This window comes from Geotrypetes seraphini, chromosome 16 (assembly GCF_902459505.1).
Source record: "Geotrypetes seraphini chromosome 16, aGeoSer1.1, whole genome shotgun sequence".
In the NCBI taxonomy this organism is placed as follows: Eukaryota; Metazoa; Chordata; class Amphibia; order Gymnophiona; family Dermophiidae; genus Geotrypetes; species Geotrypetes seraphini.
Genome location: NC_047099.1, coordinates 48,182,230 through 48,205,641, shown reverse-complemented (window position 1 = coordinate 48,205,641; position 23,412 = coordinate 48,182,230). Strand labels below are relative to the sequence as shown.

At 45.0% G+C, this 23,412-nt stretch overlaps 2 protein-coding genes across 4 annotated transcripts in view; one reads left to right on the top strand and one right to left on the bottom strand.

Moving 5' to 3' along the window:
- Positions 1 to 9,567: 9,567 nt before the first annotated feature.
- LOC117350135 (coiled-coil-helix-coiled-coil-helix domain-containing protein 5-like) lies at positions 9,568 to 22,376 on the top strand. Of its 3 annotated transcripts, none has more exons than XR_004537248.1 (4): positions 9,568 to 9,622; positions 14,472 to 14,612; positions 15,038 to 15,246; positions 21,995 to 22,376. XR_004537248.1 is itself a non-coding variant. In XM_033924164.1 (4 exons), coding segments are annotated over exons 1-3 (291 nt in total). In that variant the 5' UTR covers positions 9,568 to 9,620; the 3' UTR covers positions 15,186 to 15,190; positions 21,995 to 22,376. The 3 variants fall into 3 exon arrangements, 2 of the variants coding, with proteins under 2 accessions (XP_033780055.1, XP_033780054.1); XM_033924164.1 differs by having other exon boundaries at positions 15,038 to 15,190; XM_033924163.1 differs by having other exon boundaries at positions 15,038 to 15,190; positions 21,992 to 22,376.
- Positions 18,649 to 23,412, bottom strand: part of LOC117350134 (LIM homeobox transcription factor 1-beta-like) — a 41,124-nt gene continuing 36,360 nt past the window's right edge. The window contains exons 6-9 of the mRNA XM_033924162.1: positions 23,174 to 23,251; positions 22,053 to 22,179; positions 21,473 to 21,631; positions 18,649 to 20,648 (exon numbers count right to left, since the gene is read on the bottom strand). Coding sequence (XP_033780053.1) covers positions 20,494 to 20,648; positions 21,473 to 21,631; positions 22,053 to 22,179; positions 23,174 to 23,251 — 519 coding nt within the window. The 3' untranslated portion in view covers positions 18,649 to 20,493. The remainder of the gene's footprint in view (positions 20,649 to 21,472; positions 21,632 to 22,052; positions 22,180 to 23,173; positions 23,252 to 23,412) is intronic.

Sequence of the window (23,412 nt, the reverse complement as noted above, 5' to 3'; positions counted from 1 at the left end):
AACTGTACATCAGTCAACCTTCCAAACTTAGTTCCAAATATATTTTCTCAATCAAATCTTCTTTCACGTTGAATTGCATGCATTCAAAGAAATCAGTGGTACTCTATCATAGACCTCCTCCGTCCCATATAGATATATGTTCTTAACGGGGAGTTAATTGGTGTATACCTCCTCACCGGTCCAAAATGTCTTGCTTATTAATTCTATAGCGGGGTGGATGTTAGCGGCTATGTGTGGATCCCTGACGAAGCGGCAGCGAAACATGTCGGGTCCAACCGCTGAATCATTCATTAAGATAAGTATAATTCTATAATGAATGGATGATTCACAATATCTGAAAAATATTTAGAGAATTCAAGTAAAACATTTTGGACCGGTGAGGAGGTATACACCAATTAACTCCCCGTTAAGAACATATACCTATATGGGACGGAGGAGGTCTATGATAGAGTACCACTGACTTCTTTGAATGCATGCAATTCAACGTGAAAGAAGATTTGATTGAGAAAATATATTTGGAACTAAGTTTGGAAGGTTCACAGTTTGTATACAGCACAGATAGCTGAAGAGCAGATCTTCAGAGCCCTATGCAAGTGTCCCCCTTGATAGTCATAACCTCATGAACACAGTACAGATAACTGGAAAGCAGATTTTCAACAGTCTCATGCGACCATCTCACATCTAGAAGTTGTAAGAATGTGATACACAAGTATGACAAATGAAATGATACATGTAGAGAATGAATGCAATAGGTAGCTGAAGGCAGTAGAGAGGGTGCTGCAGGGCAGGAATGAGGTGCTTTGGCAGAGCTCTGTGTATGAGGGTCTCCGTACCAGGGAAGGAGAGAGATGCATTGGCAGAGGGATCTCTTTGTCTGTGTGAGGGTCTCAGAACTGGAACAGCAGAGCAGAAAGGAGGTGTGTTGGCAGAGCTGGGTGGGTGTGAGAGAGAGGGTCTTGGCACTGGCGATATTGCGGGGCAGGAGCGAGGTCCATTAATAGAGCTCTGTGTTGGGGGGGGGGGGGGGAGGCTCCATTCACATCTCACTTGCCCCTAAGCTGATTTTTGACTGCCTTCTCTTCCTGCTCTAATCTTTATTCCTCCCAGCATGATATGAGCTCTCCCTCCTATTAGAGCTTTTTATCTGCTTTCATCAGTTTCTGGAGATAGTGGACCCTGTGAGACTCTGTCAGAGTTATTGTTTATTCTGAACTTATTTGTAATAGACAAATTAAAATTCTAAAAACCAAATAAAGTGGATGTGGAACCCCCTCCAACAGCTCCCTCTTTAAAGTCATGGCAAAAGACACCTCTAGGCACAGATCACCCATCGGAAATCCATCCCTGGCCGTTGCCCAGAGTCACTGCTGTCAGACAGAGGAGGAGTGAGAGCTGAGAGGGAACTTCAAGTCTTCCACTTTTCATATCAAAAAAGCTGAGTTATCGATGTGAGCTACGCAGTCCTTTGCAGGTAAAGTGACGCTTTTATCAAGTGGGATTTATATTTCCTCTATCACACACACAAATCTCAATGACTTGGGGCCTCTTCTATCAAACTGCACTAGCAGTTTTTAGCGCAGAGAGCCACGCTAAATGGCCCGCGTTGCTCCCGACACTCATAGGAACTCTATGGCCTCCTTTTACAAAACTGTGTTAACAGTTTCTAGCATGGGGAGCTGCGCTGAATGGCCCACACTGCTCCCAACGCTCATAGAGTTCATATGAGTGTCAGGAGCAGCGCCGGCCATTCAGCGCAGCTCACTGCGCTACAAACAGCGCAGTTTAATAGAAGAGAGGGTTAGTGAGTGTGAGGCAATACAGAAAACACCCACATCTACATAGCACAATACAAAAATCAAGTTGTAGGTGAGAAAATAAAATTAAAATAAGCTGAAACTACTGAAAAATATCTATATGTGTAATAGGAAATACTGGATAATAATAATGTAGTATATATCGCCATCTAGTGGAAATAGTGAAAAAGACAACAAACGATGAATTGACTAAACTGAAAGATTTTCCAAATAATGTGGTATTAACGCCATCTAGTGGAAGCAATCAAAAAAAGCAACGAATGGACTGCAAAGTGAAAAGAAATGTAATAAATAACTGTTCTTTCATTTCTGCTTTTTATTGTATTTCCTTATATTCAATAAAAATAACTTAAATTAAAAAAGTAATATATAATATTTTTTAAAGTCTCTATCTTTCACCTCTGTTAAGTTCATTCAACTTGTACCATCTTTTAATCTTTGTAAACCGCATAGAACTTCACGGTCCTGCGGTATATAAACTGTTATTATTATTCAGACAGAAAAGGTGAAGGGCATCAAGCTCATGACTCTCTCTGTTCTTGTCAACATTGCCTCACCTTAAAAACAAATACAATCAAACTTTATGACACAGTTAATGATGCAACCAGTTTGGAGCGGAACCAAAAGAGGTCAGCGAGAAAAAGGAACTGCGCATGCCTGAAGACATTAAACAATCCCAAAGGGACATGCATAGAAAAGACTTGACACTCTTCTATTAGCGCGGGGAGCAGCGCGGCTCCCCGTGCTAAAAACTGCTATTGCAGTTTCGTAGAAGAGGGGGTAAGTCATCATATATCACAAGAGAAGATCCAGACAACACAAAGTACGACAAAATATGCAAATAAGCGGAGAAAGCATCGATGAACAAAAGGTGAAATGCAACAGCTACATAGTCAATACAGAAAACACCCACAAATACATAGCAAAATAAAATAAAAATCAACCTGTAGATAAATGGTGGGCGAGAAAATAAACATACAATTTAAATAAGCTGAAACTGATGGGGAAAATATATGTATAATAGTAATGTAGTAATATCGCCATCTGGTGGAAACGGTAAAAAAAGCCAGCGAATGTGAATATGTTGAAGCAAACAAATCACTCTAGATCAGTGGTCTCAAACTTGCGGCCCGCCAGGTACTATTTAGCGGCCCGCAGTCTGTACTAGTGCTGTCTGCTCTTTGCAGCGTCCTCCGGCTTCCCCCCTGACCTCCCACTCTTACCTTCAGATAATTACCGCAACCTGTAGAGAGAATTGCCGGTGCTGTAGTGATCCTTGCAGGCTGCCGTCATCTTCAGCAGCACGTTCTCTCTACTGCGATCCTGCCCCTGACATCAGAGGAGGGGCGGGACTGCGGCAGAGGGCACATGCTGCGAAGACCAATGGCAGCCTGCAAGGAACGCTACAGCACCGGCGATCCTCTCTGCAGGCTGCGGTAATTAGCTGAAACTAAGTCCGGGAGGCCAGGGTGGAAACTGGAGGATACTGCAAAGAAGAGGGGAACATGCAAGCCTTCGGTGGGAGGGGAAGATTTAAAAACTATAAAGTTTTATATGCTCAAAATCATGGAGGTGGACTGGGGAAAACCCCAACACTACCGCCTCATCGCCCAATCATCGCATATGAAAAAATGAGCAACAGATTTATATTGTAACTTTATAAATAAAGATGCCAAAAAAAGGGCTAAAGATCTTAAATGGTGTACGTCATATCATTCAAAAGAACTCAGTAAACTTATCTTTTTAGTTTGCAGGTTCCGACGTGCCACGTTTCGTTCCTGCCTCAGGGAACCAATGAAAATATATAAAGAGTTTTCATATGGTGGGCGTCAAAGATTCTAAAAAGATACAAAAATTAAACGAATTAATACTTTATTCATACTAATGTTAAAACATATCTAATTTATACTAAAAAACATGGCTCTCGGCTATAAGGGATAGGACTCACCAAAAGTAGTAACACATGTCTCACGTAAAAAACGGAGAGCATTTCACACAGCTTCTATCTTATTGATGTTACAAAGGCGGAAAAACCGCCATGAATTTAAAGGCCTCCAACGTCACCACGTGCAAGACGTCACGTGGTCACGCAACCAACCAACCACTGGCGAATAAGGAAATACCAAATTGAAATGATAAAAAGCTATAAAATAAAAAGGGGGGGGGGGGAATTTTGTAATAATTACAAAGAATACTGCACAAAAATATAAAAAATATTTTTCATCCCCCAAATAAATAACTATAGAAAGGCACGCCAATCGATCTCACTGTTGACAGTTGCAATATAAATCTGTTGCTCATTTTTTCATATGCGATGATTGGGCGGTGAGGCGGTAGTGTTGGGGGTTTTCCCCTCCATGATTCTGAGCATATAAAACTTTTTTGCACATCTATTATACCATCTATACAGCATACTTACAAGTATCATCTAGAGTGATTTGTTTGTTTCAACATATTCTCTTTATTACTCTTTTTTGTTGATTTTTTCTAAGTTTACCCTTTTCTATATAAGTGAATGTGAATAGGCTGCAAAGTAAAAGATACAGTATTTCAACTACAATGGCGCCATCTGGTGGAAAACATCAGAAAGGACAACGAATGGACTGCAAGTGAAAAAAATATGTATTTAAATAAATAAATGTTTAAAAAAGGCAATATAATAAATATCAGCATTCAGACCATAATAGTGAAGGGTATTAAGCTGATAACTGAGTCTCTTTTCTTCCCTATATAAAATATTGTTGATGTTGCCTGGTCGCCATTCATGCTTTAAAGGCGAGGCTTACTATTGCCCATACGAGAAACAGGAATCTATGTGAGATCTTGATGCCATCTATTTTACCTGGCTCAGACACTAATTGTCTGCCCATTTTGTTCTGCTTTCTTCTGTCTTTTCATTTTCTTTCCAAACTCTTCAGTCTATCTGCCACTTCTGTCCCTCCTTCCTGTCTTCTACCTATTACTCCAATATCCAGAACCTCCTTTCTCCTAGGACAAGCAGGATGAGTCAGCCACATATGGGTGTTGTCCCAACAGCTCCCAATTTGCAGATAAGCTCTCCAATAGCTCAGAGAGATTTTTTTTTTTCTCTGAGCCTGAGCCCTACCCATTTCCCCCTAATCCCCAGTCTTTAGTTTCCGCCCGTTCCCATCGGTCAGATTTTTCCACAGCTCTCCATCACCATTTTGTCTACAATCAAGACTTTGAAGATGCCAGAAACATCAAAGAAATGTCCGGGCTGCAGGAAAAGGATGAGTACACTGGATCCTCATGAATTGTGCCCGCCTGTCTCCACGTGCACAAGCTAAGGAAGAGGGCACTGAGAGACTATTGGAGAGCTTATCCGCAAATTGGGAGCTGTTGGGACAACACCCATATGTGGCTGACTATCCTGCTGTCCACGGAGAACCTACGTTACAGGTAAGTAACTACACTTTTTCTTCATACTGCATCCACCCCGTGTCCAGCATCTCCCACCTGTCTTCCTACTCAGTCAAGTCTGCTTTTTTCCTTCACCCTACAACCTCCAAGTCCAACATCTGCCCCCCTCTCTTCTACCTCTCCTTTGTTTCTGGTTTTTCCCTCTTTCTATCTTCCTTCTGCTAACATTTTGAGTCCTCCCACCTTTGATCCAGGTCTTTCCGTCTCTCTCTCATTCTCTTTGTCTTCCCCTTCCCCAGGGCCTGGCATCTCTCTCTCCTCGGTTCAGGGTGTTTCTCCTCTCTCTCCCCTCTAGTCCAGCATCTGCCCTGTCTTCCCCTCCCCCCCCCTTTTGGTTCAAGTCTGCTTTCCCGCCACTCCTCAAGGTCCTTTTCTGTGCCCGCCCCCGGTGCCAAGATCCAGCATCTCTATGACTTTTCCATTTGGTGGCATTTGACTGATTTGCTCAGCATATTGGGGAGCGCTATACTCGCAATCACAGAAGGGTGAATTACTTGCCCCAATCCCGGTTCACAATGTATCAGGAAGAATGTGCTTTTTTGTCATATCCATCTTTCTGGTGCATTTCCCATTTTCTACTTTTATAGGCTCTGGGATTCACAATTGTTAACTGCCCTCCAGAATGCTGAATCCTAATGATATTGCTGAAAAGTTGAAAATCTGTTTTGCTGGGCTTTTTCTGTTTATGGTAAACCTGCTTTTGATCCAGGACCTATTCTCTCTTCCTGATGCAACTCTGCCGCCACCGGGGCCCTCATGACGGGCGGGGCCTTACCTCAGCTGCTTCCCCCACCCCTACTCCTTCACCGTGAGCAGGGAGGGGTAATTTGCATAACGCTCCAGGCCGCGTGCCACAAATGCTATGCAAATTACCCCTCCCTGCTCACGGTGAAGGAGTAGGGGCAGGGAAGAGGATTGGCGCGCGGCTTCGATGCTGGTATGGAATGCCCTCCCACTAGACTTTCGATTGGAGAACACCTTTTAACTCCCTGAAGTGAATCCCCCTTCTTAATGTCTTTACCGCTCCTCATTTACCGCCCTTTTTTATTAATTTTACTTCCCCCTCCCTTACTTTCCTTCCGTTTCATGTACGTTAATTTGGATTTGTCCAATATTTTTTTAATATTTGATAAATTATTGTTTTTTATTTACTTATTTTAATTGTTTTCTATCATTTTTTAATAATGTACACCATCTAGACATGTATTTTTATAGACGGTATATCCAAAATAAAGAAACTTGAAACTGGTAGTGGGATGAGCAGGGCGATCTGTGGATGGAAGATGACAGCCAGGCGCTCCCCTAGGCAGAGCGCCCGGCTAAAACACGCCAGGGAGAACACTGCAGTGTTTAAGATGCTGCCTTTTCCTTGTTGACTCATGGATTATTACTAAAAATATATTTTTTTCTATAGAGGAGGGGGTTGTTACAAAATGATCAGCACTTGCTGTCATATATACCAGATACGCCACTGGATTTAATGACCCTATTCTAACTTTACTGTTGACGTAGGTGTTGTCCCCCCCCATATAAAGAATTAAATTAAAGTTGTATTAACATCAAGCAGCTTTCAAATGACATTATAAGCAAATAAAAAGAAAATTTTTTTTAATACATTGCTAATTATTACCTGCAGCTTTACCTAAACTGTTTCGCCCTAGATCTCACTTTGCACAACAGCAAAATAAAAAAGTAGCAGATAAAGATCAATCACAGTTTCTCACCCTGTAGATTGTCTCAGCAAATCCAGGAATTGTTCAATTTTCCCAAACTAATTCTTTTAAAACACTTTTGTCCTTAGATCCTGTCAGCTGACTCTCCAGGTCCAACCCACACATAACACCAAGAATGAATACCCACCTTGTCCAAAATCCTTGAACGGCACTCATAGCTGATAAGCAGCGAAATCCTTCAAATTTCCAGGAGCCCATCTTTGTATACAAGATGTCCTTGAGTGGAAATCAGTGAATACAGTAGTAGACATGCTGCAATTACGAGACTCCACTGTGTAATGATACATTATCCAGTGTCAGTTTTCACTGCATTACTACCTCTGCAAGTCTTGTGATTTCTTAGGATGGAAAGTTTCTGAAAGAGAGAGAGAGCCTGCTGCCCTGTCTAAATTCTCCGCTCCAAGGTCTGAGACATCACAGCTTTCCTTTATAATCTTTCTCCCCTCCTGATTTCTCCTGTGACATACTCGTAGCAGTTTTCCTTTCTAACCAATCCCTTTGCATTTATTTATTCAATATTCTATACCATTCTCCTAAGGGAGCTCAGAATGGTTTACATGAATTTATTCAAGTATTCAAGCATTTTTCCAGTGATGTCACATTCCAGGGTCTGTGACATCATAGTTCCCCTTTATAATCAATCCCCTAATGCCTGACTCCTCTAGTGATGATACATTCCAGGGTCTGTGACATCACAGTTCCCCTTTATAATCCATCCCCTAATGCCTGACTCCTCCAATGATGTCACATTCCAAGGTCTGTGACATCACAGTTCCCCTTTATAATCCATCCCCTAATGCCTGACTCCTCCAATGATGTCACATTCCAAGGTCTGTGACATCACAGTTCCCCTTTATAATCCATCCCCTAATGCCTGACTCCTCCAGTGATGACACATTCCAGGGTCTGTAACATCACAGTTCCCCTTTATAATCCATCCCCTAATGCCTGACTCCTCCAATGATGTCACATTCCAGGGTCTGTGACATCACAGTTCCCCTTTATAATCCATCCCCTAATGCCTGACTCCTCCAATGATGTCACATTCCAAGGTCTGTGACATCACAGTTCCCCTTTATAATCCATCCCCTAATGCCTGACTCCTCCAGTGATGACACATTCCAGGGTCTGTAACATCACAGTTCCCCTTTATAATCCATCCCCTAATGCCTGACTCCTCCAATGATGTCACATTCCAGGGTCTGTGACATCACAGTTCCCCTTTATAATCCATCCCCTAATGCCTGACTCCTCCAATGATGTCACATTCCAAGGTCTGTGACATCACAGTTCCCCTTTATAATCCATCCCCTAATGCCTGACTCCTCCAATGATGTCACATTCCAGGGTCTGTGACATCACAGTTCCCCTTTATAATCCATCCCCTAATGCCTGACTCCTCCAGTGATGACACATTCCAGGGTCTGTAACATCACAGTTCCCCTTTATAATCCATCCCCTAATGCCTGACTCCTCCAATGATGTCACATTCCAGGGTCTGTGACATCACAGTTCCCCTTTATAATCCATCCCCTAATGCCTGACTCCTCCAGTAATGTCACAGTTCCTCTTTATAATCAATCTCCTGCCTGGCTCCTCCAATAATACTCCTCCTGTGATGTCAGTTCATCGTTTTGTAGTTTCCTGCTAAGAAAAAGATAATGATGGCATAGCTATCAGTAACTTGTATGGGGGGGACATCATTGTTACTTTAATTCATATCCAAGTAGCGACAATCTAGCTCCGAAATATGCTAGCTGAAATTCCTAATCTTCTGGGTTTCTCCACAGATGGAGAAGTGTGCCTGTCTGCTGTCTGTCCTGCTGCTTGCTGTAACAAGCAGTCAGGCATTCCCTAAGTCAGACGACAAGCCATCTCTACGTTTTGTAGCACTTGGAGACTGGGGCGGGCTCCCTGTCTTCCCCTTTCACACACCCCGGGAACTTCTCACCGCCAGAGAGATCGGAAGGGTAGCAGAGGAGATGGGGATAGATTTTATCCTCTCGCTTGGAGATAACTTTTACTTTGATGGCGTGACTGAAGTCAACGATAAACGCTTTCAGGTAATCTTTTACCACTATATCATTGCATTCCTGTCCTTGGACTGACTTCCCCTGCTTATGTGTTTGAATACCTAAAAGATTTTGTTCCCTGCCATGACGATTTCTCCTCTCTCCTTATTCATGAGGATCCAGTGCGTTCATCCTTCTCCTGCATCCCAGTCGTTTCTTTAGATGATTCAGGCATCTTCAAGGTGATGAGTAGAAAAGTTGTAATGGAGAACTGTAGAAAAACCGACCGATGGGAACGGGCGGAAACTAAAGACTGGGGATTAGGGGGAAGCAGGGCGATGCAGTGTTTTCCTCTGCTGCACCCGGGTGTTTACCGTCTTGCCGGCTCCCTCCTCTGTCTTGCTGCAGCGAAACCTTTTTTCCGGTCTATTATTCTTTTGCTGTTAATTTCTGTGCATTTACCTTTTACCTATTACACACACGCATTGGCTTCCCGTGTCGTTCCACGCCCCCTTGCTAATGCTCTCTCCGCCCACTTGGTTTCATCATCTCCCGCCCTTTTTCTCACTTCCGTCTTCTTCTTTGCTGGGTAACTGCTCTTTCAACTCCTTCTTGTGCAAATGTGAGTAGTCCATTCTTTCAGCTGTTGCGATGCTGTTTATTGTATACTGTTAGCTCTGATCATTGAGCATTAGCCAGTCTGTTCATATGGAAACACTGTGTCAGGTGTGTTTAGTCCTATTATTCTAGTGGTTATCCCCCTTTATTCATTGGCCTAGCACTATGTTGTCACTAAATGGATAAACTCTGCCTAATCTATAGATTGCGATGCTTACTTGACTGGCGATACTGATTTTGGATGCCCCGGTTGATCTTATGTGATGTATTTTGAATTGTAGCCTCATTGGGCCACTTTCCTTCTACAACACATTAGCCTGTTAATTAGATCTGATGGGTCTCTCCTAACGAAGTTTATATTACCTGTTGATCTGACATTTCCTCATTTTCTAAGTACTAAGCATCCTTTTAGATTCTTATGTACTGGTGAGGGTCATCTTCCACTAACCATGCTGTTCCATGGCTTTGGATTCCCCCAGTGGATTTTCACGATCATAATTGTGTATATAGCTCCCTTCTCGCTGGTAACGCATTTATGTATTGAACACTTAGAATATATAAGAACTGCCATACTGGGACAGACCAAAGATCCATCAAGCGCACTACCCTGTTTCCAACAGTGGCCAACCCAGGTCCCAAGTACCTGGCAAGATCTCAAGGAGTAAAACAGATTTTATGCTACTTATCCTAGGAATAAGCAGTGGATTTCCCCAAGTCTATCTCAAGAATGGCTTTTAGGAAATCATCCAAACCTTTTTTTAAACCCTGCTAAGCTAACTGCTTTTACCGCATTCTCTGGCAACAAATTCCAGAGTTGAATGTCTTTGAGTAGATTAGGGCACAGGTCCTCAGTTCTAGGTCAGGGGAAGATCTAGGAGTAAGGGAGGTTTGCCTTGTTACGAGAATACATGCAATCTGCACATATCATATGATCACCATGAACTAATGGTTTTTCCTACTCCCGACTCTGCAGCACTGTAATACCTGTTTGTCATGTTTCTGATATACACCTCTGTAATCCATAACTATAAATTGGATTTATATCACAAGCAGGTAACTGACACGTATGTTCCAAAAGTTAGTTCTTACTAAGCATATCTGGTTATATTTTGCTGCCTTACCTGGTCTCGCAGTTTGTTCTTCATCCCCTCCATTGGTCGTCCTGTTCTTGTCACAAAGAGCTATGATGATACCAGAACCCTATCGCTTTATTAGCTGTAATGTAGAATCATCCTGTTATATTAGATGTCTCTGTCTATAATATCTTTAAACACCAAGGGCCTTAACAACCACATTAAGGCAAGGAAAATAATGACATACTTGGAGCAAGATTCCCCTGATATTATTCTCCTACAAGATTTCTTTATCAGTTCTATTAGCCCTACTATTACTCGCACTGATATCGGACGGGATAATAAAACCAAATATATATTTATTTAGTTAAGATTATTTATAACCCGCCTCTCTACAAATTTAAGCGGGAAACAAAATCACAGACATAATCATAAAAAAAATAAAACGAGTACAAAACGGGGTAAAACAGCAAAAAACCCCAAACCAACCTGCTCAGACTCATACTGTCACAATGCTGGCACCTAAAAAGTGCTCAAACACTCTTTTCACCCCCTTTCTGAACTGAAAAAGCAAATTCGATTGACGCAAGGTCCAGAGTCCCAGGCCCTGCACAGAAAACATTGTAATCTTGTACTGATATTGTACGTTGTCCGGTTGTATGCAGCTGGCTAATACTTATGCAGTTAAGTGAAAGATCCAGCACTTAACCTCATAAGATGAACTGCATGAAAATAGGCCTGTGTTTTACGCAGTCACCTTGTGCTGTTAAACACTGAATCAGCATTTAACTGCTTGAGTGCCGTCCCCATCCCCAGAATATCCACATGATAACTGCTTTTGTGTTTGGTGGTTGGTACTGGTATTGGCTTCCTGTCTTGTATAGGGTTGTTTAAAATTCTTCTGCTAGCGGGTTGATCTGATCCCATGCTCACATTCTGAACATTTACCTGTTTCTCTTTCCTGGATCTGCCTTTCTTCTTCATTCCACTGTATGGAACTCTCTTCTACTTACATTGTGAGCCCAGTCGGGACAAAGTACTACATCAGCCGGCTCGCCCTTATCCACATGTTTATTCACACCTTCAAAGAAATCAAGCAAATTGTTGAGGCAAGACCTCCCTTGGCTGAACTGAAGCTGACTCTCTCCCATTAAACATAAGAACATAAGCCGTGCCTCTGCTGGGTCAGACCAGAGGTCCATCACGCCCAGCAGTCTGCTCACGTGGCGGCCCATCAGGTCCAGGACCTGTATAGTAATCCTCTATCTATACTCTTCTATCCCCTTTTCCTTCAGGAAATTATCTAATCCCTTCTTGAACCCCAATACCGTACGCATTCCAGGTGTCCACCACCCTTTGGGTGAAGAAGAACTTCCTAGCATTGGTTCTGAATCCGTCCCCTCTCAATTTTTCCGAATGCCCTCTCGTTCTTGTAGTTTTCAAAAGTTTGAAGAATCTGTCCCTCTCCACTTTCTCTATGTCCTTCATGATCTTGTAAGCCTCTATCATGTCCCCTCTTAAGTCTCCGCTTCTCCAGGGAAAAAAGTCCCAGTTTCTCCAATCTCTCAGCATATGAAAGCTTTTCCATACCTTTTATCAATCGCGTCGCTCTCTTCTGAACCCTCTCAAGTATCACCATATCCTTCTTAAGGTACGGCGACCAATATTGGACGCAGTACTCCAGATGCGGGCGCACCATCGCCTGATACAATGGCAGGATAACTTCTTTTGTTCTGGTTGTAATACCTTTCTTGATAATACCTAGCATTCTATTCACCTTGAGGCTGCTGTGCACTGTCGACAGCTTCATTGTGTTGTCCACTATTACCCCCAAGTCCTTTTCTTGGGTACTTTCACCCATTACCAGCCCTCCCATCGTATAGTTGTACTTCGGGTTCCTGTTTCCTACATGCAAGACTTTACATTTCTCTACATTAAACTTCATCTGCCATCTTGTCGCCCACTCTTCTAATTTGTTCAGGTCCCTTTGTAAATCCTCACAGTCCCCTTTAGTCCCAACTCCACTAAATAGTTTGGTGTCGTCTGCGAATTGTATTACTTCACACTTCGTCCCTGTTTCTAGATCATTTATAAATACATTGAACAGCAGCGGTCCGAGTACCGACCTCTGCGGGAACACCACTCGTGACCCTCCTCCAGTCTGAGTAGTGGCCCTTCACTCCTACCCTTTGCTTCCTATCTGCCAACCAATTTTTGATCCATCTATGTACGTCTCTTCCACCCCATGGTTCTTCAATTTCCATAGTAGGCGTTCATAGGGTACCTTGTCAAAGGCTTTTTGGAAATCTAAGTATACGATGTCTATGGGGTCCCCTTTGTCCATTGGTTTGTTAATTCCTTCGAAGAAGTGTAACAACGGTTGTCTATGTGTTCAGTAATTGTATTCTTTTATAATAGTTTCCACTATTTTGTGAATCACTATAATTTCCCGGATTACCCCTGGAAACCTTTTTAAAATGTGGTGTTATGTTGGCCACGCATTAATCTTCAGGTACTACGGACGATTTTAACAATAGGTTGCGAAGATCTGCAACATGACATAATCAAGCTGGAGAAATGGACATCGACATGGCAAATGAGGTTCAACGTGGATAAGTGTAAAGTGATGCATGTAGATAACAAAAATCTCATGCACGAATACAGGATGTCCGGGGCGGTACTTGGAGAGACCTCCCAGAAAAGGGGCTTGGGAGTTATGATCGACAAATCGATGAAGCCGTCTGCACAATGTGTGGCAGTGGCGAAAAGGGCGAACAGAATGCTAGGAATGATAAAGAAGGGGATCACGAACAGATCAGAGAAGGTTATCATGCCACTGTACTGGGCCATGGTGCGCCCTCACCTGGAGTACTGCGTCCAGCACTGGTCACCGTACATGAAGAAGGACACGGTACTACTCGAAAGGGTCCAGAGAAGAGTGACTAAAATGGTTAAGGGGCTGGAGGAGTTGCCGTACAGTGAGAGATTAGAGAAACTGGGCCTCTGGTTGAAAAGAGGAGACTGAGAGGGGACATGATCGAAACATTCAAAATACTGAAGAGAATAGACCTAGTAGATAAAGACAGGTTGTTCACCCTCTCCAAGGTAGAGAGAACAAGAGGGCACTCTCTAAAGTTGAAAGGGGATAGATTCCGTACAAACGTAAGGAAGTTCTTCTTCACCCAGAGAGTGGTAGAAAGCTGGAACGCTCTTCAGGAGGCTGTTATAGGGGAAAACACCCTCCAGGGATTCAAGACAAAGTTAGACAAGTTCGTACGCAGGTAGGGCTAGTCTCAGGACACTGGTCTTTGACCTAAGGGCCGCCGGGTGAGCTGACTGCTGGGCACGATGGACCACTGGTCTGACCCAGCAGCGGCAAATCTTATGTTCTTATGGTTACAGATCACTAACACCAGATCAGCAATTTCATATTTTAGCTCTTTCAGTATCCTGGGATGCATGCCATCTGGTCCAGGTGATTTACCGCTCTTTAATTTGTCGATTTGGCTCAGTACGCCGTCTGGGTTCACCAAAATTTCTTTCATTTCCTCCATCTCTTTATCCATGCACAAGGGTTGCAGTAACTCAGCCTGAGGTTACACACAAAGTCAAGGGAAGACTAAGGATTAGAAAATCAGGCACAGGGAGTTACAGCAATTTACCATTAAATCACACATAGTCAGTAACAGAGCTGGGGATTAGAAATGGTAGATACGAAGGTATGGTAAGGGATTGGGATGGGTCCAGTCATGTCTGCTGTGTTTCTCTTTCTCTCTTCAGGGAGGCCGCCCTGGAGGTGACGGCAAGGTACTGCAGGAAGGAAATGGAGGCCTATGGGGAGTGTGTGGCTTCCAAGCCCTCATCCTGGCAGGAGGACTGCCATCTGTTGAAGGTCAATGTGGCCCGCTGCACTTCCTCACAGTAAGACAAGCAGGCTCCCTGACCCGTCTCACTAACTCTTTCCCTGCCAGGTAGGGATCCCTTCCCCAGAGAGGTTACCAAGAACACGGGGGAGGCGGGAATGATATGAAACTCTGCATCCATGCTCTGAGAGCTAGAGGCAGCCACTTTTAACTGGGACATGTTCTATGAATTGCACCCCACTGCGTTAAATGATGTGATGGGGTGTTATTTTTTTTTTTTTTCAGACCACCCTCCCCCACAGCACATGCATGTTTTTCTGAGGCAGCTCTGAACACGTGTGTTACTGAGCCTGTAACCTTTCTTGTTCTCAGTGTTCTGTGATTTTCTGGTCCTCTTCCCTGAGAGCTTACAGACCATGTGAGTGTCTGAGGCTTTCCCATTGCTGCTCTTGACGTTTGATCATAATGTTTTCTCCTTCCCAGCCCCATCATCCAGCGGATCCGGCAGGAGTGCTCGGAGCCCTTCGCTGCTTTTGAGAGCTGCCTGCGGCAGAACCAGACCGCAGCCGAGAACTGTGCAGAGCATCTGGGACGCTTCCTGCAATGTGCTGAGAAGGTGAAACCAGCCTAATGAAGGTAGAGGAGATCCCCTGCTCCCCACCCTGCCCGTCTGTCGCAGGTTATCTCTTGAGGTACAGGAGGGGGTTGAAGACCAAGGAGGGAGGGGGCTGTCTCAGGTGTGCTGCCGTGTTTGTGAACCCTGGATACTTGATGCCTCTCAAAACATTTTCTAGTTGGGGAAGTAAGCTGAAGGTGAAGAGCTGTACAGTTTTGAGAGCTTTTGATTTTCTCCTTAATGCATTTCGGATTTGCAGAGTTAGAGGTGATGGGACCCTGTTTCGCTATTGGATTCTCTGATGTAGGCATCGGTGAGAAGTTTTGAAACCTGTGTTTTTAGACGAAGGTTTCCTGCTCTAGGAGTCCTAATCCCTGACTCTATCATTGACTCTCTGCATGTGACCTCTTATGTCAACTCTTATGATCTTATGTGAGCCAAGTCTAGGACAATGAAGCCATTGTGACATCACTGCTGAGGTTGGCTCTTAGGCATTGGTGGAATGAGGCGTTATGACATCACAATCTCAGCTCTGGAATGTTGCTACTCTTTGGGTTTCTGCCAGGTTCTTGGGCCCTGGGTTGGCCACTGTTGGAAACAGGAAACTGGGCTCGATGGACCTTCAGTCTGTCCCATGTTCTTATGACATGCACTGATTTGTAACTGATTCTGCAACATCCGGTTCTGGATGCTGGGTAAATGCATTTCAACTTAAAAATACAGGCCTGTGACTGGATGCTCATTTTTTTTATGCAGTCAACCAGAAGGGGCTGTTGGCCCTTTTACTCACTAATCTCATCTTATTGTTATTTTATTTGATATTCAGCCTTTAACATTTGTTGGGAGGTGAAGGGAGGGAGGAAGGGACCGTGTCTACCGCCTGGGACTGTTCTCCATCTGTCAGCGTCCACCATGAGATTAAAAGCTGCAAGGCTTCCCTGCACTTGCTCGCTGGTGGGGAGGGGGGCACATCCGAGAGGTAGCCTTGAAAGGTGCAGACAGCTGGACGGTGACCACTTCAGTGGAGGCAGGCCAGGTTGAAAGGGGCTGGGACTTAGGCCTTGGGAGAGGGTTGAATATTGTCTTTCCTGGTTGGGAACAGCACTTGCTACTGGATCCGACCCTGCCTTGGACCCTCTCGTGGCTCCATCTGTGCTTGAGGGTTTGTCCTTGTTGGGTATAACAGCTGCTCACTGACACAGAGAGGGGATGTTCTTATCATAAAGGTTGCCTGTGGTGATATATATGAAATAGATCAATAAAAATCATGACTAAATCCAGGAAATTTGATCTTTTAAAGAATGCTCATTGGTTGCCAATAAATTATAGAATTACATAACAAAATAGCGGTACTAACTTGCAAAGCTCCACAGTTCTTAAAGAGATCACTTATCCCTTCTGCGCCTTCAAGAGCGCTAAGATCAGAGGACAAAAATCTTCTCTCCATACCCTCTCTGAGGTGCATTAATACTAAACCAAACTAAGCCTTAAGTTTATATACCGCATCTTCTACACGGAAGTGGAGCTCGGCACGGTTTACAAAGCTTAAAAACAAAAGGAGAGAGATTTACAGGAGCATATAAATAGAAGGGAATATAAGCAGGGAAATAAAATTATATGTTAGAGAATAGCCAGGTTTTCAGTTGTTTGCGGAATAATTGGAGGGTGCCCAGGTTCCACAGCGGGGTAGTGAGATCGTTCCAATACTTGGAGGTTTTCAGTTATGGCCCCTCAAACCTGGAATTTACGGCCAAAACAATTGAGGGAAGAAAGGACATTAGACAGATTGAAAGGACCATTTAGAAAGCTTTTTGTTTAAAGACGCATTTGAGACGCAGGCCTCGCTTACAAATCCATCCGGTCCTCGTGTCTTTCCTTTCTCGATTGCCGTTCCTCCCGGTTCCCTCTTTGTTGCTGTCGTAAGCCATATTGTCTGTCTTCCCCATTTTAAATTGTACATCGCTTTGAACTCTTTGAAATTGCGATACAATCACCGTTTGAAATAAACTTGAAACTTGATTTGTCCATTAAATAAACAGCTCCCTCCTGCCTGCCGGACGCTGTAATCTTTTGTGTGTCTCCCATCTTTCTTCTTGTATGGAAACTCCCTCGGTCTCTGTGTGTGGCGTTTAGCGCAGTCCTTGTACCCTTTTGGTGGCCTTTCTGACCCTGCCAGTGTCCCCAAGTGTGACAGTGTGTTTCTCTCTCTGTCTGCAATGCCCCCCATCAGGTTTTTCTGCTGTCCTGTGAGGGTTTGCTCTTCACTACCTGGCCTTTGAATTTCTGTATTGCAAATGCACATTTTCATGTAGTCGCCATGCCTTTGAACTCAAATTGTAGAATCGCTGTTCTTGTTTAACCTCTCTGACCTGTCTGCTCTCTTAAGAAACATAGAAACGTGATGGCAGATAAATGCTTTATGGCCCATCCAGTCTGCCCATCCGCAGCATCCATTATCTCCTCCTCTCCCTATTGGCTAAGGCTCTTAACATTTGCATCTCCTCTTCCTATTGGCTAAGGCTCTTTACACCTGCATTGTGAGGTCATAGAGCAAATGGCCATCCGCAGCATCCACTATCTCCTCCTCTCCCTATTGGCTAAGGCTCTTAACATTTGCATCTCCTCTTCTTATAGGCTAAGGCTCTTTACACCTGCATTGTGAGGTCATAGAGCAAATGGCCATCCGCAGCATCCACTATCTCCTCCTCTCCCTATTGGCTAAGGCTCTTAACATTTGCATTTCCTCTTCCTATAGGCTAGGGCTCTTTACACCTGCATAGAGCTTTATGGTTATAGAAACATGATGGCAGATAAAGGCCAAATGGCCCATCCACAGCATCCACTATCTCCTCTTCTCCCTATTGGCTAAGGCTCAACACCTGCATTGTGAGGTCAGAGAGCATTATAGAAATATGACGACAGATAGAGGCCAAATGGCCCATCCAGTCTGCCCATCCGCAGTAACCATTATCTCTTCCTCTCTCTAAGACAGTGTCCCACAAACGTAGTGGCCGCGGCTCGAGGCATAAGGAAGTGCACGGACGTTGACGCGATGATGTCACGCATATGCGTGACATCATGTTGATGTCCGCAAATGCACGAAAGCCCTCCAGACGGGGCCTGGGGGTGCCAGCAGGAAAGACGCGAGGAGAGGCACTGGCTACAGGATGTGCCTTTCGCTGCAAGATGCACATCTTGTAGACGGTCAGTCAGTGCCTCTCCTCCTCCCCAGCGCCTTGTGACATACCTGAAATCTCAGGAGGCACACAGTTTGTGATACACTGTTCTAAGAGATCCCACGTGCCTATCCCACGCTCTCTTGAATTCAGACACAGTCTCTGTCTCCACCACCTCTTTCGGGAGACTGTTCCACACATCCAACACCATTTCCTTAGTCTTTCCTTAGATTACTCCTGAGCCTATCACCTCTTCACTTCATCCTATGCCCTCTCATTCCAGAGCTTCCTTTCAAATGAAAGAGACTCGACTTATGCGCATTTACGTCACGTAGGTATTTAAACATCTCTATCATATCTCCCCTCTCTCACCTGAGGTCACACATACAGAGTCGGTGACAAAGCCAGGGGCAGAGGGAGTGATATTGACTCGCTCAAAGTCGCACGCAGAGGGTCGGCGACAGAGCCGGGGATTAGAGCTGAGGCGCAGGGGGACAAAATGACCCGCCACAGAGAGTCCATGACAGGAGCCGGGGTTTAGAACATCTGACGCTTGTTTTCCAGACCCTACACTCGCAGTTCTGACCCCAGGCACTGATCTTTAACGACCTTGCTGGACCCAGCTCCTCTGCCCTGAACAAGGAGGATTCTTTGAAGGCACTGTCATCGTCATGGCAGCCAGCGAAGGGAGGAAATGCCATGCCTTGGCATTCCTGGCAGCCTGGGGGAGGGAGCCGGAACAAGATTTTCACACCAGCTTTCATTTTACTCTGATCCAAACTCCTCTCTCCTTGCCTAGAATAAATAAACATTTCTGTATTTTCCTGCCTGAGATCTTATCTGAAACACAGCTGAACTGCTGAAAGGGGCTGCAGTCTGTGGCATAGAGGGTACTTGGCACTGGGGACTTTTCAGTGAGGGGGTCACAGTTGGGCATCATGTTAGAGAACAGATCTGAAGGGAGCAGAAGGAAATCGGTGTCTTCCTCTCTGGCTACTCGAGGAGGAGTTAGGAGGGAGGGAGTATGGCATGATGACTCCTTTGATGAAAGCCAGCGGGGAGGTGTTAGGAGAGAGGCTCTGTGTGATGATACCCTGAGGAGCGCTGGATGTAGAACAGTCCTCAGCTGCCTCTCTACTCGGCTCCAACCAGTTTTCTCTCTCACAAGCCAATGGCATAACCGATAATGTTTGGATTCTACAGAGCTTTAAAAACATTGCAGGCCGAGTTTTGTGTTTTTAATTTCCAAAATTCATCATGCAAAAAAAAAGGAACCTCCCTTCCCACCCCCTAAATTCCCCAATAATAATACTAATACTTATCATTTCATTGTGCTACCAGACGTGTGCAGTGCTATACAGTGGTGACAGGGATTCAGGTTCACTCAGTCCCTGCCCAGAGAGCTTCCAGTCTAAGCGAATACCTGATGCAACAGGAGATGAAGTGCCTTGCCCATGGTCACAGGGAATGACAGTGGCAGAAGCAGGATTTGAATTAGCCTCTTGACCTAGCTTTTAGGTCACTTATCTTCTCAAAAGCTTCTGAAATGCCCCTGACCTTTGTAACAAGAGGAGGGGGGGGGGGCTGATACCATGTCGGCAGAAAAGGGAGGTGGGCGAATCTCCTTTCAAAACCTAACTGTCCCACCAGATCTGAAAGCTGAGGCTGATGCCAGAGCAATGCCTGTGCCAAAAGAGCCACGAAGCCCTTCACCCCTGTGATAATTGAATTGTGTTCTAACTGTTTTACATCTGTGTCTCCGCGTGGCATGACGGGTTTTGGAGACTAGGCCTTGGAAGCTGCCAAACCTTCTTCCCTTTGTAAAAAGGTCCCGGAGCTTGCAAGAAAAGGAGACAAGGTCTTAATGTGAACTTGGAACCATAATATTGTTTAAGAGAGAGCGTCCTTTGACCTCTGGAGTCTAATACCAGTTCAGGTTCCTCTCCTGTAGATTGGAGAGTGGCTCGACGTTCCTGGAATTTGCTGGGAAAACCTGGAATGACTTGTCTGTATGCATCAGGATCCTTAAACAATATCCCCTCCCCCACCGCCTCCCCTTTCTCTGCCCCTCACTGATTTCAGATCCTTGGAGGGTAAATGTTTTGCTCGTTCTCCAGGGGCAGAAGGCGGATTCGGTGCAGCTGCAGTCAGGATGTGAAATAGGACGTCTGCATGGAGTACAGCCGATCGATGGGGTTGCCCGCCCTGGCCTGGAGGAGGCCAGCCTCGGCGGTTGAGAGCAGGCAGTCGCCGAGGTGGGCCACAGCGTCTCCGTCCATGTCGTGGAAAACGCCCTCAGAGTCTGTGAATCGAGAAAAAAAGAATACATTCTTTTCTGTATACAAAGAGGTGAAAGAGAGATTGCTATATCATTGTGGATCGCAGGACGTATGTGTGAGCCCTGCAGCGATAATCCTAACCACAGTTGCTGTAATGGTGTACAGTCACCAGGTGGCGCCTTGGCTCCTTGCAGGTTGCAGTGTTTCTCAGCTCGGCCCTTGCCAGTCAGGTTTTCAAGCTATCCCCAATGAATATGCATACAATTGATTTGCAAGCACTGCCTCCATTATATGCAAATTTCATTCATGCATATTCATGGTGGATATCCTGAAAACCTGACTGGCAAGGGGGACTCCGGGACTGAGTTGAGAAGTACTGGTCTAAATGGCTCTGGATTTCAGTCGCTCTTTCAGATGTGAGCTCAAGGTGAGTCGCATTTCAGGTACTGGAAGTAGGTTCCTGCCCCATAGGGCTTACAGTCTGACGTAAGGAAGGTCAAAACAGTTGGTTGGTCATAAGCAGAGTTGTGGGGAGAAACGGGATTAAAGCTTTCTTCTTTGCTGTAAACACTAGGGCTGTACTTCCAGGAAAAGGAGTTTAGCCCCCCCCCCCCTTCCAACTTATTATAGAGTAGAAAGAAAACCAGAATGATCAGGGGCCTGGTGGGGGGAGGGGATAATGAAGCATCAGGAAATACTAGGTGGAGGGGGTGAAGGACAGTAAGATCTTTCCATTTTTGGTGAAAATAATTCCACCTCTCGTTCCCTCCCAGATATCTCTTAACGTCACAGGCCTTTCAGGCCCCAACGTCTCTAAAGTGTCACACCAGTGCAATAGACTGCTTACCGTACGGGTGCAAATGGTCCCCTGGGAGCTGGGGTGGGGTGAGGCCTTGCCTATAGAGATCCGGGCCATAACCGTTCTGATCCAGGGTTAGGAGTTGCTGCTGGGGGAGCCGGGCGTATGGGACCATCAGAGCCTCTAGTCCTTGTACGCTGCCACTGTCTGCAAAGCATAAGAGACAGGAGAAGGGATAAGAGAAAGACACATCCTTAGAACCTGAGGCCGCTCAAACCTTCCCAATCGCACCCCCTAAAAAATATCATACTCTGATAGATTCCAGAATGCCATGCAACTATCAATCAGCAAACAGGTGGCAAGCTCTTTAATTCAGACCACTGCAAAATGTCTTTGGGGAGAGGGGGGCAGAAGAGTCTGTCCTAAATGTATAAGCAAACTCCATCAGGTGCTAAAAATGTAGCTGTTAATATATGATCATTAGAAAAACACATCCATAGCTTCCTCCTTCATTGCCACTCTGCAGTAAAAATATTTTTTCCTCATTTGTTTATTTTTTTTAACCAGCAGAACAGAGAAGTCATTAGCTGGGAGGCCCCAGGAGCAACTGTGCCCTTTCTTTCCTCACCCTCACTGTCCTCGTTACTCTGTCTGCTGCTGCGGCTGGCTCCCCGGCCCGAGCCCAGACGTTGGCTCCCCAGCTGGTCCGGATCCTGTTGCTGCTGCTGTTGCTGCCGACGTGCAATCTTTTTCATCTGTGGCATGAGAGAAAACAAAACTCGGGACATCGGGAAACAACAAAAGCACGAGCTCCAAACTTCCGGCATCAGAACTTGTTGGATTGTGAGAACTATCAACTTGATTTCTTAGGCCACAAAACTTAAACAGATATATTTATTGCCTCTTTTTATACTCATTTTGGGAATTAAAAACAACAAAAATTCACTCTTCAGTTTTGTTCCTGCTTTACATGTATCGGTGCCATGTCTGCATGAGATTCTAGTGCAGAGCTGCTTTTCAGCTGTCTGTGCTGTTTGTGCTTTATGTATATCAGTGTTGACTCTATGGCGCTCTGAAGGAAGTCTGCTCTTCAGCTGTCTGTGCTGTATTTAAGGTCACTCCTGTGTGGGGCTGTGATAAAGAGCTAACCCTTCAGCTGTCTGTGCTGTATTTAAGCATTACATGTTTCAAGGTCACTCCTGTGTGGGGCTGTGATAAAGAGCTAACCCTTCAGTTGTTTGTGCTGTATACATAATTCAGTGTGATGTCTGGAGGCTCTGAAGTAGCATGGCAGCCCCCCCTCAGCCCTCACTCATTTTGGCAACTTTCACGGTGGTGGGAGCATGTAATCCAGGAGGAGCTTTTGAAATCATTAAGCGCAGAGATCTGCTCGGGAATGGAACACGTGGATGCTTTTGGCGATTAACCTCTGTCCTTTCCTGTTGGCATGGTGTATTTTATGTGACCTGAATTGGTGTCTTTCAACACGCCTGTGTTTTGCTCCACAGCTAGGAGAACCCCTCCCCCCTCACTTATGCCATGCCAGTTAAAGCCTACAGCTCCTCCCACACTGAATTATGTTTCATGTATACAGCACGGATGACTGAAGAGCAGAGTGAACAGATAAACGTGTTGGGCACACTGGATGAACCGTGCAAATCTGCCATCATTTACTATGCTGTTGACTTTTGGAAAATTTGCACACAACCCTCTTTGCTAAACTTCTCCCCTGCCCCCAGCTCGCCTTACCTTGGCTCTCTGATTCTGGAACCAAACTTGCACAACACGGACAGTGAGGCCTGTCTCTGCTGCCAGTGTCTCTCTCACCTGGGAAAGGAAGAATTGAGAAAAGGATAAGGTGGCAGAGGCCAGACAGCAAATGCGTCTTCCCTGAATTTCCAACAATATGGCTGCTCGCTCTGATGATAGGAGAATAGAGACGCTGAACCTTCAGCATATGCTTTTTCTATATTTTCAGAGCTTGGGTC

Bases quoted from the DNA above. Each gene is read 5' to 3' on its own strand.
- LOC117350135 (XM_033924164.1), top strand. The intron at 14,613-15,037 runs GTAAGACAAGCA...TCTCCTTCCCAG, and splicing joins GCCCGCTGCACTTCCTCACA to CCCCATCATCCAGCGGATCC.